This window comes from Pteropus vampyrus, unplaced genomic scaffold (genome assembly GCF_000151845.1).
Source record: "Pteropus vampyrus isolate Shadow unplaced genomic scaffold, Pvam_2.0 Scaffold244, whole genome shotgun sequence".
NCBI classification, from domain to species: Eukaryota; Metazoa; Chordata; class Mammalia; order Chiroptera; family Pteropodidae; genus Pteropus; species Pteropus vampyrus.
The window spans coordinates 996,131-1,014,079 of NW_011889025.1; the positions used below are offsets into that span (position 1 = coordinate 996,131).

General features: G+C 39.0%; 1 protein-coding gene across 7 annotated transcripts in view; it reads left to right on the top strand.

Annotated features, from left to right (window-relative positions):
• TMEM164 (transmembrane protein 164) overlaps positions 1-17,949 on the top strand; it is a 187,979-nt gene that overhangs the window by 87,449 nt on the left and 82,581 nt on the right. For all 7 annotated transcript variants that reach the window (XM_023520004.1, XM_011374331.2, XM_011374335.2 and 4 more), the window contains one exon: positions 4,242-4,308. In XM_023520004.1, the coding sequence (XP_023375772.1) occupies positions 4,249-4,308 (60 nt within the window). In that variant the 5' untranslated portion in view covers positions 4,242-4,248. The remainder of the gene's footprint in view (positions 1-4,241; positions 4,309-17,949) is intronic.

The window sequence follows — 17,949 nt, forward strand, 5'->3', positions numbered from 1 at the left end:
TATTCTCTATTGTTTTTGTTTTTAATTTTATTGATTTCTGCCCATTATTATCTCATTCCTTCTGTTTGCTTTGGGTTTATTTTGGTCTTCCTGTTAAGGTGGAAGCTTGTATTACTGATTTGATATCATTCTTTTTTTTTACTAATATAAGAATTTCATGTTGTAAGCATCTCGCACATTTTGATACATTGTATTTTAATTTTTGTCCAGTTCAAACTATTATATAATTTTCTTTTAGAATTCTTCTCTATGAATTTGCCTTTCAAGACACTCATTGAACTTGTCATCCGTTCCATATCTTTTGATTCTTGGCAGTAATCAAGTACTAAATTGAAATATAAGTCATCTTGTGAAGTTTTTAATACCTTCATTTGTTTATATGTATAATAATGTGATATTTATTAACATTGCTTTATTAAGGATAATGATAGCGATCATGTATTGAGTATTTACTAAGCCCTAGGTACTATGTTGATCACTTCATGTGGTCATATCTCATTAAATTCTCTCAACAACCATTTCAGCTAGGTACTGTTATTTGACCAGTTTTAAGATCGAGGAAACTGATACACATACATATTTTAAGTGACTTGTCCAGAGTTACAGCCAATAAGTGGTAGAGCTGAGATTTGAATGTAGGTTTGATTCCGAACTGTAAATTCTTAACCATTATATTATACTACATTTCCTCTAGTTATTTAATTTCTTAACTTCCCGGTAAGATTGTTAGCTTCTTGAAGGCAAATACTATGTCTTATTTATACTGATCTCCTTTTTTTCTATGGCACCAGGAAAAATGTTAGATACACAGTAATGTATTGGTTAATGTTTGTGGAACTAAATTTAATAAAATTAGCTAACCTGGAGGAGAATCAAACCCATGACACTTGCCATATTGCCCCAGGTTGTTACCAACTAAGATAATTTAGTATAATATCCTGTCCAAAAACAGAAACACTGACAAAATATTTGTGACAATGATAATGGCCAAGACTTTCAGCCAACAAGAAGGTTTATAAGTATGACTAACTGAACAGGAATCCATCTGTTAAGGTTCTGGCCTTCGGTCTGTCCTTTTACTTTCTCTGGGCCTCTTTCTCATACTTTGAAATTTTTAAGCAGTTCAGCTTTTTCACATAATTTCCTTTTTCCCCTTCCTTCTTCTCTTTTTAACCTTGAGGCTTCTAGGCAAGCTTTTCATTTATTTAAGAAACATGTATTTGTGTCTTACTATGTCCCATGTACCTTTCTAACACTTTATATATATTGATTCCTTAAAACAATATTTTGAGTTAGTACTATTATTGTCCCCATTGTACAGATGAAGGAACTCTCCCAGGACTTTCTAGTGACCCATTAACCATTTTCTGTACCCAATAGAAATCTGGGTGGCAGGCTGGAGGTGAGTATAAAGTGCAATCAAAAGCATTTGCCTCTAATAGGGTCAGTTGCTTATCTGATGTGCTGTGCCCTCTTTCTTTAGAGGGCAGTGCAGCTGTGTAATTGGGATAGTTTTGCCACACAACACGCAAGGGGTTCTATTGCCTTTAGGCATGACCCTCCCTGTCCATCCAACATCTCGGAATCTTTTCCTACCTGGCCTGCAGTTTGATAGACATGTGCGCGTGTGCGCAAACACACACACACACACACGGAACATGTGCAATGTTCACGTTATGTATTTAAAGCAAGATACAGAGACAAAAACGTAGGCTTGAAACTTGGCGAGACCTGAGTGTGACTTCTCCCTGTGCCACTTACTATCTGTGATCTTGGACAAGTCACTTAATCACTCAGTGCTTTGGTTTTCTCAGCTATGAAATTGAAGAAGATGATGATTATAATAAAATTGTGATGATTAAATGAGATGATGCATTTGAATACTTAGCCCAGTGATTGGCATGTAGAAATGCTCAGTACATGTTAGATATTTTGTAATTATTGATATGCAAGACCTTTTAATATCTTATGTATATTTTACACTTTGGCATATATGTAGCTTATGAAACTGAATTTTGAAGACCCAGAACAAAGCTTGCCTTTATCTAAGAAGTTTATCAATCATTTTGAATTTTGATGTTTTTCTTTCTTTCTTTCCTTCCTTCCTTCCTTCCTTCTTTTCTTTTCTTTTCTTTCTTTTCTTTCTTTTCTTTTCTTTCTTTCTTCTTTCTTATCTTTGGCCTTCCATGGGACCTTGGGATCAATTCCATCATCCTCAAGATTTAACTTTTGGTTCCCTAATTTCTAATTGGCCTTGTGTAGTGCCAGCATTTTTTTAAGGCGAATGGCAAAGCCTGTCACCACAATCTTTTATGCTGAGTGCATTATCCAGAATGTTTATGCTGTAGCTGTCACATAGGAGGGCCTAGGGACAGAGTTAGGCTAGACTCTACTTCACCTGGAATGGCTGTCAGTGGCCCCTGCTCTAGGCACTGAGGCTTCAGCCAGAGTTTTCAGTTTCTCAGAGCACGGAGTGTCTCTTTGAATGACCCTATTGTAAAAGCATGGTAACCTGGCCAGTCTAGGGAGGTAGGAGTGTCATTGCATTGGTGTGCCTTCTCCATTTAATGGATCAAGGCAGTCCTGTTAAACTGAAGGACTGTGATGGCCTGCTGTGACCTAATAGCATTCTCTCCTTGGTCATCCCCTGAAAGCAGATTAAGCCTAAGGCAGGGTATGAAGTTGTCAGTAGAGAGACCCTAAAGCTAAAATGAAAGAAAAAGAGGCATCTATGATTCTCCACCTGAGGACAAGGGAGGGTGAGAGGGAGGCTCTGATATAAAACAGTGAGAGGGATATAAGAGTTTGGGGTCCGAAGTTGGGTAAACCTGCATTTGAATCTTGGTTCTACTATCTTAAGTGTGGCATTGATTAGGTCACTTTGGTTCTTTGAACCTGGTTTCCTCATCAACAAAATAGTAAACATAAATGTATCTGGCTCATAAGATTGCTGCAAAATTTAAGCGGGGGAGTTTATGTGAAGCAATTAATTAGATACTTGCCTAGAATATATTAAGTCCACAGGATCACCGTCATCATGGCATTGGTAACAAGAGCGGCAGTAAGAAATACACTGGGAAAAATGAAAAACAGACTTGGGGCTTCTGTGATGTTCCCTTGGGTCTTGTAAGTTCTTATAGTCTTGTGCACATGTCTATGAGCTCCAAGAGAGGAGCTAAAGTCCTAGGGGTTCTCAAGGTGTGGGCTGCTTTCTTTTGGGGGGCCATAGGAGAAATCCTGGCACCATGGAGATGCTATGTCTGAGACTTGAGGTGTGCGAGACATGTTGACTTAGCAGTGTTTGTACTTGACTCAGCAGTAGTTGTACATGACCCATCAAATCAGCTTTTCTTCAGGAGAGAGGAGAGACTGTCTTTCTTTGCTTCTCTCTTAGTAGTAAAGGGCCATTTTCCTTTAATGATAAAGAAAGCTGCTTAAATCCATCTTCAGAGCCCTTACACGTAGAGTTTGTTTCTGACCTGGTTATCCTTATAAAGGAGTTCTAGCGTGCAAGTTTTAACAAGTCTAATATTGGGAAACAGTGTCACTAGGCGATGATGTAGTGGCTTTCTTCTCTTCCTCTTCCTTCCTCCTCCCCCTCTCCTTACTGTTCTTCCTTTTTTTTTTTTGTTTTTGCTCTTTAGTCATAGAGCCCAATATGTAAAATAGATCAAAAGAAGCTTGGAAGGTTACCACTTCTGCTCTCCCACCTTCCACAGCAGCCCCTGAAGGCATATCTAAGAAAATGAAGAAGAGTTTTCAAAAACACTGCAGTTGGCTTCCTGGGTTGTACTAGCCTATTTATGCCCAGGTCGCTGTTTGGGGGAAATGACTGGGTATGGCTGTGTAAATAAGCAGCCATGTTATAAGAGATAGGTCACTTAGCCACTGCAGTTCACCTTTTCTAATGCCCCTTGAGCTGAAGAGTTGAAGTCATTGATTGAGACTGAGTGGATGTTTAGGGAGCTCAGAGCTCATTATGTAATGAAGTGTTGTAACCAAAGTGTGTTCTAGATGTGTTTGGGGGACTTTAGGCAGTGGTGGTGCTCTTCAGAACGTTTCAGTTAATACAAAATATGCAGCTTTTTATTATGTGTGTGTGCCAACTAGCGTGCTGTTTTACACAGAGAGCCACTTGTTTACGTGCTCTCCCATATGGCATGGAATAACCTGACACATTTTTGTCTGCCTTTCCATCAGAGTCTGAGTGTCACTTAGACTTTATCTTTTTTCCTTTCCAGGCTGCAGATGCACATGTTGAATGGAGCTCTTCTGGCCTTGCTGTTTCCTGTGGTAAATACCCGGTTGGTAAGTAGCCTCTTCTAGAAACGTACCAGCAACATACAGAACAGCATTTGCTTACTAGTTTTTATCTAGTGCTTGTCCTCATCCTTAGCTTATGTGCCCATGTGAGTATTAAAATATCTATATAGTTTACCTTTGAACAACACAGGCTTGAACCATAAAGGTCCAATTATATGCATTTGTTTTTTCAATAAATATACATTGTACTGTAAATGTATTTTCTCTTATGATTTTCTTAATAATATCTTTAAGAATGCAACATATAATACATGTAACATATAAAATATGTATCAATTAATGGCTTATGTTATCAGTAACTCTGTTCGTAGTTAAGTTTTGAGAGAGTGAAAAGTTACACGTGAATTTTTGACTGCACGGGAGTCGGCATCGCTAACCCCCATGTTGTTCAAGGGTCAAATGTATTTATTGTTGAGGTTTGTTACAGCCCTGTTTGGCGGCAGTGGAGTGTGAAGGGGGTGGAAGTATTTTGTGGAACTTTGAGAGTGCAATAACAGTTTAGGCCAGAACCAGGACAGACCAAAAAAGCCTACCGAAGCCCTAGGATAGGTTTGGTGGAGAGAAGGGTGTCTGGGAGCCCCACCCATTAGACAGAAGCTTCGAGGTGTTTTTAAGGGGCTGTAATGTGGGCTCAATCACATTGGACCACCATAATCTTCTGGGGAACCTCAAAGCCTGTCTGCTTTGCCAGGGGCTCCCTTGGGCAAGAATTAGAATTAGTCTTCATTCATCTAAACCCACAGGGCAGTCTGGGCCACACACTGCTCCCCTGTGGCTAGCAGGTAGAATCCCACTGTGACAGGAGACTGACTGATAAACCAGCATAGAGGGAAGCAGGAGCTACAGGGCTGGATGGCAGGGCCCTGTCCTCAGATTCCTACATGTGGGACTACAGAAGGATTAGCAAGGCATGTTAGAAAGAAAAGCTTGAGGAAAGAAATCACTGGTAAAATCCTTTCTTCTGCTTTCTGTTTTCATAATTTAAATTTGTCTCATGCATTAAGATCGTACTTGAAATCTCAAAATGATAATTCTTCTTCTTTGGATAACATTTTATAGTTTACAAGTTTTTTTTCAAATAACAGTTATGTGAGGTAAATAGGACAAATATTATGGCTTCTTGTTAACAGAGGAAGAAACACGTTCAGGGAGTCACACAAATTCTAAGTGGCAGAGTTAGGAGCAGAGCCCATGCCTTCAGATACTACACCCACAGCTACATTTTACTCTTCCTGAGGATTTAGTCACTTCCTCCCCATAAATAGTCATGTATATCCTTATGATTGTCATACATTTCTAGGTGCATATTATACATAATAGAATTTTTTTTAAAATTCACCTAAAGCAGTAATTTTGACCCATCCGTATGCTCTAGGCTCACCTAGGGGTACTTTAAAAAACAAGTTGATGAACAAAACAAAACAAAACAAAACACTGATGTCCTGGTACTACCCTTGGATGGTCTGAGTTCCTGACCTGTGATGTACCTAGGGCATAGTATTTTTAAAAGTTTCTTCCAACACGGAACTGCAGTTGAGAAACATTGATTATGTGCAATGGTCCTGAAAATTAATGTCCACAGCAGCACCTGAGGGAATGGCTTAAAATGAGACTTGCCAGACCCCATCCCCAGAAGGTTTGATTAAGAGAATCTGGGTTGATACCTAGGTCCTCAGACCAGTCTTGGAGAATCAGTGTCCTAGTTGCTCAAAATTCAAAGTTACTCCAAGTGTGTAACTCAAAGTATGGTCAGAGAATCAGCATTAAGTGTGTGCTGCTTGTTAGAAATGTAGAATTTCAGGCCTCACCTCAGACCTACTGCATCAGAATCTGAATTTTAATAGGGTCCTCATGTGTCTTATATGGCCTAGCTTCTTTCTTCCTAAGAGCACAAAGCACTTCATAGATAGACCATGCATCCCCCTAAAGAGGGGAACACCAGGGTGAAGGAGGGCAGGCAGTAAAGCAGGTCCTTGAATACTGTTTTTTTTTTTTTTTGTCATGAGATGCTGTCAGAATTGAACTCTTGTTTATATCAATTAGCTTATGGTAAAATTGGTTTCTTTATATATCATTCCACTTACAGTTGCAGAACCTATCGATGATGTTAAGTGAGGACTTAACTGTATCAACTCAGTCATAATAAGCCTGGCATATTAAGTTCTGTGTCCCTCTGTTAGCAGGCACAGGCTGCTAATGTAGGTATCTTTGCCTTCCCTTCTCCATTTCCCCCATACTATATGATTTGCTTGACTTCACATGGTGAACTCTAGCATCAGAACTCGTCCCTTGGTCTAGAACTATAAGAGATAATACCGAAGAATGGTGTTAATCAAACAAATCAAACTAAGGAAGCAAATTTCTTACTGGCTCAGGGATCTGGAACAGTGTTGGAGCCAAAGTTATTCCCTGCCTGTGGAGGTAACCTGCTAAGGCAGGGGTCCCCAACCCCTGGTCCATGGACCGGTACCGATCTGTGGCCTGTTAGGAACCAGACTGCACCGCAGGAGGTGAGCGGTGGGCTAGTGAGCAAAGCTTCACCTCAGATCATCAGGCATTAGATTCTCATAGTACTGGTCTCTGGTGCCAAAAAGGTTGGGGACCACTGTGCTAAGACACGGAAGTGGATCCAATGCTATCTTATTCGATCTCTCTAGTCACCCTGTTATTTTTTTGGGGAGATTGAGAGGTCAGGCAGAGAGAATACTTCTCTTTCTCCATTTTTTAGCAGCCCTATTAAATTCCAGGAAGGAGTGGCATACCGTAAAATTTCCCCCTGGGCTCATACGGTTAGCCCATTTTGATTTTGAATGCTTCCAGCTCACAACTTTGGCAAAACAGTCTCTGCCATCATCAAGGTGGCTGTGGTTCCTCCAAACAGGTCACCTTTATCTCCCTTCTTAATGGTACCTTTTCCCCGAAAAAAGCCAAATAGTCCTTGCAGAACCACTGAGCGCAAACGGATATGATGATTCCCATTGCGCAAGCTTGAAAGCAAAGGTCCCAAAAAGTCCATTTCACATACCTGAAGTCAGAAAGCTGGTGGTGAAGTTTTCATTAAATCAAAGTATAACTTGACTGGGCCTGCTGATGTTTCTTAGCCCTTTTGACATCAGCACCAGTGGCAACAGCAGCTAGTGCTTACTATGTGCCTGGTACTGTTCTAAGTGCTTTCCATGGACTAATTTATTTAATCCTCACAATACGCTTATGAGGCAAGGTAGTGTTATTATCCCCAAGATCAAGGTGCCAGCAGGATTGGATCTTCTGTAGCCTCTGTCCTTGGTTTGCAGATTGCCACCCTCTTGCTGCCTCTTCATATGGTCTTTTCTCTGTGTACATATATTTCTGGCGTCTATGTGTGTTCAAATTTACTCTACTTATGTCTGTCAGATTGGATTAGGGTCCACCCCCATGGCCTCATTTGAACTTAATTACCTCTTTAAAGACCCTATCTCCAAATAGTCACATTCTAGGTATCAGGGATTATGGCTTCAACATATTAAATTGGGGGCTGGGGAGTGGGAAGACACAAGTCAGCCCTTAACAGCTTTACTACGATATTCAGAGGACAATGTTTCTCTCTCCTCCCCTCTTTCTCTTTCTTCCCTCCCTCCTTCAGTCCACTCCCTTCCATCCCTTTTCCCTCTCCTTTTCTTCTGTGTCATGGCAGATTTGCTATTATATTTATTATAACACATAATACGTTCCAAATAAATGTCATGCTATAGCCAACCAGCTTATCAAGAATGTTCAAGTAACGTTCCTTAACACTGAAATTTCTCTGATGAGCTTTCTCTTAACTAGTGATTCCAGTCACTCTGATAAATAATCTTGGTGCTCTTTTTCTAAAATGAAGCTGAGAAACCTTACAGTGGTGGGCATGTGTCATGCCAGTTAGCTTTGGTCTGGTTATTTTAAATGGTTGGGACCCCTCCTGGGCTACAGCTGGCCTTAAGGACTTTTATTTTGCAAGTCCTTAGTTGAGCTCAGATTGACTTAAAATGAGACATAGGCAGATAGGCAACTCCTTCTTAAGCCTGATGATCCAATTAGGCAGGAAGCCAGCTTTTGATTTTTCTTTTGCCCTTCCTTCTTGGCCCTTTATATTTTTAAACCTTTTTTTTTTTTTTTGCTCATTAGCAGTAATGAGGAAGCAAGGAAAATAAAATGAACTAATTAGTGTGTATGCCAGTAACACAGACGAACATACACTCACATATATAAAGACAGAGAGAGGATTGTAGGAAGTTGGCATAGTCAGCTAAAGGATTGGGGGTCATCAGTGAATTTCCATGTGCTGTACTCTGTCCTGTGACTCATTGGCACCAGGGTTTGCAGACCAGCTAGAGAATGCCCAGGTCTCAGTTCTTCCTGGTTCACCATCTTCGAAGCTGACACCTTAGAAGAAGGAACGTGTATTACAATGGCCTATGTTACAAGTAAGTGCTCTTTGCAGCAAGAATTCTGGAGAAGGTCTCTTTTTGGCTTCAGATGAAATATTGCAGGGCAATTTTTCTTTTGCTTCTTAAAGGGAAAGAGGAGAAATCCATTATGGAACTGTTGATTATTAGATTAGTAGAGAGCTGAAAGCTTGTCTGGTCTAATTTTAACTTCTAGAGGGGGAATTTAGGAAGATAAAATGACTTGCTTAAGATGCCAATATGGGTGCCTCTAGAACCCAGGTCTCCTGACACAGACTTCACAGCTCTTTCTGTGTTGTCTGACTGAAATTTTGGGGGAGTTTGAATGCTAGTGAGTCAAGGTGCTGGAGATGCTTCTTAGCCTCCCTCCATCTAAGAGTTAGGTCATAGTCTTCTTTAAGAAGCTGAAGAGAATCATAGCAGCTATTTCTAAAAAAATACAGAAACATAATTTTGCTTACAATTTTACTAGGGACACACAGACTGCCACCTCCCACCCCTCTCCCTACAAGCCCATCCATGGATCTCATGTTAAGATTACCCCCTCCCAAGCTGACAATAGTCCAGGTCTTGGAAATATATGTGCTGCCTTGTTTGTAAGCTCCTTGTTATAGCCAGTAGCTTTTTGGCTTGATGGTGATACCAGATTCCTTATCTATTCCTGTGACTTTGTAAAGAATATCATCTATTCCAGGCTAAACTACCTTCTGGAAAGTGAAAGCCAAGAGGTAGAAGCTAACTATGATGCCTGTGGAACCTGATTACATATTAGCTTTTCAATTACTAATCTTATTTGGCCCTCAGAATGAGGCACTATGCCCAAGCCGCATCCCCTAGCTTTGTGCCTTTTGCCTTCTAAGGCCCATGAGAGTTTCTTCTGAATGCAGTGTTCTGAGCAAGGGAGATTGGAAACAGAAAAGAAACTTAAAGACACTATATCAGCCCACTTCCCAGACCAAAGACTCTAGCCTGGCCTATAGTTGTGTTTGTAGCCATTTGTCTTCTAGAATAATAATAAGAAGAATGATAATGATTTTTATTTCATCAAGCTCCTTTCTTCTGAAAGGCCCAAAGCCTCAAGTATGTTGTTATCTCATTATCAAAATTTTCTATTTTTGTGTATCCATGTTGATCTCTTATGTAAGTTCTTTTTCCCCTCCTTTACCACCCATCCTCTTCTGCCCAGTACTTTTTCTCTGTTATGTGGCTCTTTTGAATGTTTTGAACTTTCAGATTCAGTGGAAGAAGTTAGTAATGATTTTCTTCATTATTGGGGTAACTATCTACCACCCGCAATCACCTCAGTGTTTTCGGGATACAGCTTAGTCGCTGGCACACCTGGTACCCATGTGTATTGCTTGGGAAACTTTGCTGTCACCAATGCAAATATGCTTGAGAATCTCACTCTTTTCTAATAAGCACATTGAAATGTGCTAATTGATCTAGAAAAGTTATTTCTATGACTGGCAAATTGAGCTATTTAAAAAAGTTATAGTTTGGATTTGGGGCCTGAACTAGGAACACACTGCCCTTTTGCTTTCCTGAGGGTACTTAAAACATAAAGAGCTTGGTTTCAAAATAATCCATAGCAAAAACAAACAAACAAAAAAACAGTCCTTAGCTTTCTGAATAATTGATTTGGGGAAAATTGTGCTTTAACCTATAAAGGCCAGTGCATTTCTGATCAGATGAATGCAGTGTGTGAGGATAATGGAGGGTTGAGAAGTAAATGGGGTTCCTGGTTGAAACCAAATTATAAGGACTACCTTAGAATATGTCTAGTTACTACCTTTATTTTAAGATTGATCTCTGAGGGTCTTATATTCTCCTTGAATCCAGCATGATCACACTAGTCACTACACAGGTTTTTATTGAGCCCTTTTCTCTGTCAAATATTATACTATATGCTGCAGGGGATGCAGAAATAGCCAGGGTACATTCCTGACCTTCAGGAAACTTGCAGTTAGAAATAGAAGGCATAAATGCCTAAAAAGTTATGGCGATACTAGAGCCAGAATTGTGAAAAAGGAAAATCACAAGGCAATTCAGGATAATTGCTAAATTGCAATTGTTCCAGAGTTCTAAGAAATGGGAAGGGAATTAATATTAGCATTTATAGAGTACCCACTATATGCCAGGTAATGTATATATGTTATATTTATTTCTCACAAGGACTCTATTTAACATATGAGGAAACAGGTTCAAACTGGTTAAAGGACTTGTTCAGAGTTACATGGTTTGTAGGTGCTCAGGCTAAACCTGTGTTGTGCACTTTGCACTCTACCGTGCTACCTCCTAGAGTGATTATTAAGAGGTCCAGAAAGGCTTCATGGAGAAATAAGCCTGAACTGAGCCTTGAAAGATGATTAGAATGTGCAAGCAAACTGCAGAGGAAGGAGACGCTTCAAGTTAAGGGAAGACCATGTCCAGAGGCATGGAGGTAGGACACGGTAAACTAACTCATCATTGAAATTCTGAAGAGCAAGATGGAGAATCATGAATTCCAGAGGGAGAGAGGGAGAGAGAGGGAGAAGGAGAGGGAGAGAAAGAGATGCAGAGGAGGGAACTTGGGTAAGTTAACTTCTGTGGGCCTCAGTTCTCTCATCTATAAAATGGAGGTGAAATTGTGCCTACCTCTTTAAGGCAGTTCTGAGGATTAACTTAGTTAATATTTGTAAAGCACATAGCGTAGCACCTGGCAAATAGGAGGCCCTCTGTCATTGTTAGATATTCATTATTCGTCTTTGATCCCCACAAAGCCCTGTAAAGTAGGTATTAGCATCTCCATTTTACAGAATGAGACTTAGAAAGTTTAAGTAACTTGTACAGGGACACACAGGAATCAACAGAACTGGTCTGAGAACTTTCGTCATCCTGATACCAAAGCTCGTGGTTTTCCTTCTTCCTCTTTCTTGTTTAGATTGATTTTCAGGTATTAAGCCAGATCAACCTTTTGCGATAAGTTTTATATAATATTCATTAGAGATTCAGGAGACTGATAATACTTTTAGGATTTTTTAAAACAAAAATAATGCATGCTCATTGGAAAAACATTCAATGAGAGGCAGAGGAGTATAAAGAGAAAGCTATTTATCTTGCCCCATCAACCTTTAATCTTATTCCCCCTAGGAGTAAGTTGTGTTAAAGGCTTGCGTGTCTTTCTATATTTTTATTTTGCTCATAAGTGTAGATAAAGAGTTTCATTTCTAGGATTGTTGGTTTGTTTTGGTTTAGGTTCCCTAAACAATTGGCATTACACTATAAACAGTACTCTAGTATATTTTCCTTTAACATAACAGGAGATAATCAGTAATCTTTACGGGTATGGACATAACTCATTCTTTTGTAATAGCTGCTTAGCATTCCATAGTTTGATCAGACTATATATTCATCCTGTCCCCAGATTCCCAGCACTGCATCATAAATATTGTCTGTGGGCAAGGATGTGTCTTTTGTGGTATCTGTCCCCTGCAGGGCCTCACACCTAGGACATGGTAGCATACACAGGTAGAATAAATGAGTTAGTCAACCAACTTGAACCTCTGTATTGCTCAGAGGAATTCCAAGGATCCCTCTCACATACCTGAGATCTTGGGTGTGAAGAGAGAGGGATGATAGATGATATTTTTTTCCAGACAAATTATTTTTTAAATCACTTAAAATAATGTTTTCCTGATTACAGCAAAAGACATACTTACTGTTGAAAATTTGTGAAATGCAGAAAAGTATAGATAAAAAAGTAAAAGTCATCAATGCGAGTGTGGTTATTTCTCAATACATTAAAAAAAAAACAACAAAAAGCACGAGGCTTTTGTGCCTTTGTCTTTACAAATGTGTAAATGTTTTCTTTACAGAAGTCACATATATTTAAAATGGAAAGAATAGAAAACAGAAAAATACAAGAATAAAATAGAAATCATTGAGCAATAATAGCTGTTTGCATTGTTTGCTGTGCATTCTCAGTCTTTTTGTTTCTGCATAGATGTTAAGAGTTAGTATCAAAAGTAGGGACTCTGGACCCAGCTTGTCTGTGGCTCCTCTACCTTTAGCCCTGTGACCTTGAGTAAATTACTTAACCTCTGTGATCTCATTTTCGTATCTGTAAAACAGTGCTCAGATGAATGGAAATAATGTGTGATAAGCACTGAGCCCAGTGTCTGGCACATAGTAAGTACTTAATAAGTGTCAGATGCCATCGGTGTTATTACTGTTCCTAATATTATCTTAGAAATTTAGGGGGGTTCCTATTGGTGTGTGCTTTTTGATGTTAGTCTTCGGAACTTTGGCCCCACCTGGCTCCCTGAGCTGTTAGGTGATAATGAAGTGAAGGGGGCTTTGTTTCTGAATAAGCCTTAAGCCTTGCTGAGGGAGATTAAAATTCCCTGGCAGGCTTTCTTTTCCACATTGACTAATGGAACCTTTGTTTTTTGTATGTTTCCAAGACAGCCTTCTTGATTAGGGAACTGGCCAACCTTCTTTCCTCCCTCCTGACTTAGGCCACTTCTGGTTTTTCTTCCTATTTGAATAAAATGTCCTGGACTTTGGGTTTGTCTTGAGGCAAAAGCCCCTGAGCCCATGGGAGGAATGGAAGTAGCGAATGAAAGTGTCAGGGCAGCAGCCCTTTTGCCTCCAGAGCTTGCTTGGTTTTTGTCTTAGTTCTGTTTTCCTAAAGTGATAAGAAGGAACAGCCTCTGGCCGTTGTAACCTATACTTTTGCCCCAAACTTGAGCCACTACTCCAAGCAGTATTTCTTTATGCAATAAAAAAAAAAAAAAGCCTTATCTAGTGGGTGATTTTATTCTCTTCAGTCTGTGGACAGGTCGTTCTCAACCCTGGCTGCATGACTAGAATCACCAAAATTGATTTCAAAACATACCCATTTTAAGAAAGCAATCCGGGCAATTCCTGTGTGCAGCCAGGGTGGCTCTGCTGTGCACTCTTTTCCAGTCCCACTCTGCCACTGACTTGGAGCTTTGAACAGTTAACTTTACCTCATCAAGCAGTAGTTTCCCCATTCATCCACTGGGATAAGTTATATCTGCTCTCTCTACCTCACAGGTCATAAACAGAATATAACAGATAACAAAAGATAATAAGAGATAGCAAAGAGCTTTGAAAAATATTTAAAAAGCACTACACAAAGGAGTACTTGCCTTGTTCTCCTTTCAGTCATTATTTTGAGGGGGGGGCGGTAATGCAGATATTATTTATATATCATAACTTTATCCTTTTAAAATGTACAATTGAGTGTTTTTTAGTGTATTCAGAGTTGTACAACCGTCACCACTATTTAATTTTAGAGTATTTTCATTATCCCCCAAAGAAGTGTTGTTTCCATTAGCAATGTCTCCCTATTCTCGACTCCAGCCCTGACAACCACTAATCTACTTTCTGTCACTATGTAGTTAACTATTCTGGACATTTCAGATAAATGGAATCATATAATATGTGGTCTTCTCTAACAGACTTTTTCTCTTAGCATGAAGTGTTTAAGTTCATCCATGTTGCTGCACTTGTCAGTACTTCACTCCTTTTAATGGCTGAATGATTTTTTTGTATTTGTTAGCCTAAAAATAAAAAGCCAAAGTGAGGAGCAGCATTTATTTGAAATTTAAAGAATATTTATTTAAGAAGCAATGATTCAGACAGAAACCTGAATAGTGTTCAGATTAGGAGGTGAAGGCAATGAGTGTTTGTGAGAAAGGGAAGGGGAAGTATTACAGGAATAGAAGGAAGGAATTTCTGTAGGTGCAGATAAACTAACATAGTGTTGCTAATTCTAAAGAATGACTTTAATTTTCAGTCCCATAGTCATGATGTCTGTTATCTTTGTAAACAGCTGTTTGGAATACAGTGCCGCTTTAGGCCCAGTCCAAAGACTATTTTGTCCCCTTTTTAACGTTTCAAAGGTTTGAGGAATAAGATGTGCTACGCAGTTCCTCTGGGATGGAAGCTCTGACTCTGAAATGGTTCCGTTTATATTATTTTTCAGAGATATATCACATTCTGTGTATCCACTTATCCACTGATAGACATTTGGGTTGTTTCCACCTTTTGGCAATTGTGGATATTGTTGCTATGAACATTCGTATAAACCTGTTTGACTGTCTGCTTTTGGGTAGATACCTAGAAGTGGCATTGCTAGGTCATATGATAACTCCATGTTTAACCTTCTGAGGAACTGCTAGACTGCTTTACAAAGTGACTCTACCATTTTATATTTCCACCAGTAGCGTATAAGGATTCCAGTTTCTCTGCATCCTTACTGACATTTTTTATTACCTATTTATTATAACCATCATAGTAGGTGTGTATAGTACTAACTCATTGTGGTTTTGATTGTATTTCCTGATGACTAATGATGTTGGATACTGTTCCATGTATTTATTAGCCATTCACGTGTCTTCTTTGGGGAAACATCTTTTCAAATCTTTTCCTATTTTTTATTGGATTGTTTTTAATTGTTTAGTTGTGAGAGTTCTTATTTGTTTTTGACACTAGACACTTATCAGATATATGATTTTAAATATTTTCTCCCATTCTGGGGGTTGTCTTTGCATTTGAAGCGCAAAGTCTTTAAATATTGATGAATTCTAATCTCTAATTTTTGTTGGCTGCTTGTGCTTTTGGTGTCATATGTAAGAAACTATTGCCTAATCCAAGGTCACAAAGTTTTATGATTATGTTTTCTCCTAAAAGTTTCATAATGTTGGCACTCGCATTTAACTCTATGATTTATTTCAAGTAATTTTTTATACAAAGTGTAAGGAAGGGGTCCAAATTCATTCTTTTGCACATGGATAGTCAGTTGTCCCAGTACCATTTGTTGAAAAGACTCTTCTCTGTTGAAATATCTTGGCACCTTTGTCAAAATCAATCAAAATAAATGTAAGGGTTTATTTCTGGATTAGTAATTCTATTCCATTGATGTATATGTTTATCCTTATTCCAGGACCACATTGTCTTGATTATTGTAGCTCTATGGAAAGTTTTGAAACTGAGAAGTTGAGTCCTCTAAATTTGTTCTTCTTTTTCAAGATCGTTTTGACAATTCTGGGACTTTTGTCTTTCCATATGAATTCCAGGATAATTTTGTCAATTTCTGCAAAGCAGCCAGCTGGGATTTTGATAGAGCTGCATTGACTATACATCAATTTAAGGAATATTGCCATCTTAACAATATTAAGTCTTCCAATCCATAAACACAGGATCTCTATTTATTTAGATCTTGAATTTTTCAATGATGTTTTGTCGTTTTGGAGTATAGGTATTACACTTGTTAAATTTATTTCTGTGTATTTTATTCTTTTTGGTGGTATTGCAAATGGAACTGTTTTCTTAATTTCATTTTCATATTGCTCATGCTACTCTGTAGAAATGCATTTAATTTTTCTGTATTGATTTTATACCCTGCAACCTTTCAAAACTCATTTATTACTGCTAGTTTTCTTTTCTTTTCTTTTCTTTTTTCGATGTGGACTTTTTTCAGATTTCCTACAGATAAGATCATGTCTTCTACAAATAAAGATAGTTTTACTTCTTTTCAATCTGTATGTGTCATACTTTTTTCTTGCCCAATTGCCATGGCTAGAACCTCCAGTAGAGTGTTGAATAGAAGTGGTAAAAGTGGACATCCTTGGCTTATTCCTCATATTAGGGGGAATCATGCAGTCTTTCATCTTCAAGTATGATTTCAGCTGTGCATTTTTCACAGATGCCCTTATCAGGTTGAGGAGGGTTCTTTAGTAACCTTTAATAAATGTTGTCAGGGAAATGAGGATAGTAGAGGTTGTTTGATGTGGAAATACTTGGTCATTCTGAGCTTGGAATTACTTAGGAAGAGAAAATTTCACTTCTTTCCAAGGGAGGCATGTGATGCTTCAGGGGTGCTAAGTCGTCTGCATTCAAATTAAAATATGGAATCATAAGTATATTAAGAAGAGCAGTCAAAACTAATAGAGTTTCCGTTCAAATACAGTGATACTGCTTTGCCATGAGAGAACTAGAGGGAAATATAATACTTCAGGGCTGACATACAGTAGGGGCTCAATAAATATTTATTGAATAGCTGGTATGCTAAGTTTAGGTGTATTAGTCAGCTTGGACTGCCACAACAAAACCATAGACTGAGTGCTTAAACAATGTAAGTTTACTTCTCACAATTCTGGAGGCTGGAAATCCAAGATCAAGGTGTCAGCATGGTTGAGTTCTGGTGAGGGCCTTCTTCCCAGCTTATAAATGGCTGCCTTCTTATTGTGTCCTCATATGGCAGGGAGAATGCCCTCAAACTTTCTGGCGTTTCTTCTTATAAGAGTTTTAATTCCATTGTATGGGCTCCACCCTTATGACCTCATCTAAACCTACTTATCTCCGAAAGGCTCCACCTCCAAATACCTTCGTAATAGGGGTTAGGGCTTCAACATATGAATTTGTTAGGGACACAAACATGCAGTCCATAACAGTAGGTTACAATACTGTACACACCAGGTGTGGCATAGGCAAATGTGAAATATTAGTATTCATAAAAGAGAATGGTGGGGCACAGTCAGACACTCATAATAACAGCTACCATGTATTGAGGGCCTACATATGTGCCCAGAAATGTGCTAGAATCATTACTTCCCTCTTCTCAGTTAATTCTCACAGGCAGCCTTGAAATGTATGTGATCTCATTTATATAGAGAAGTAAACTGAGACACACATAAAGATATTAAGCAGTCCACCCAAAGGCACTCAACTAGTGAATGGCAATGTTGCAAAATAGGACCCAGGATTCTGTTTTCAAAGCCCGTTCTCTTTCCACTACACCATGCCATCTTCCTCACCGCACCCTGAGTCCTTGTAACTCAAAAAGTAGTCCACAGGCCAGCCGAATTGGCCTCCCCTGGGTATTTGTTAGAAATTCAGAATCTTGGGCCCCATCTCAGACCCATAGAATGAGAGAACCTGCATTTTAACAAAATCTTCTAGGGATTGGTGTGCACATGAAACTCTGAGAAGGCCTGGGAAGGAAAATCAAGAGAAAGCAAAATGACCAATATATAGTGTACAAAGGAGCAAAGGCAACTCAAGACTGCTCAGCTCTTATTCTGCTTCTGTTCTTTCTTTAAGGAGACTTATCATTGAACAGGTGTGGGTGGCACATACCTGACAGAGATGGAGCTCTTCTTAGTGAAACAGTCAACTATAGGGCTTGACAAAA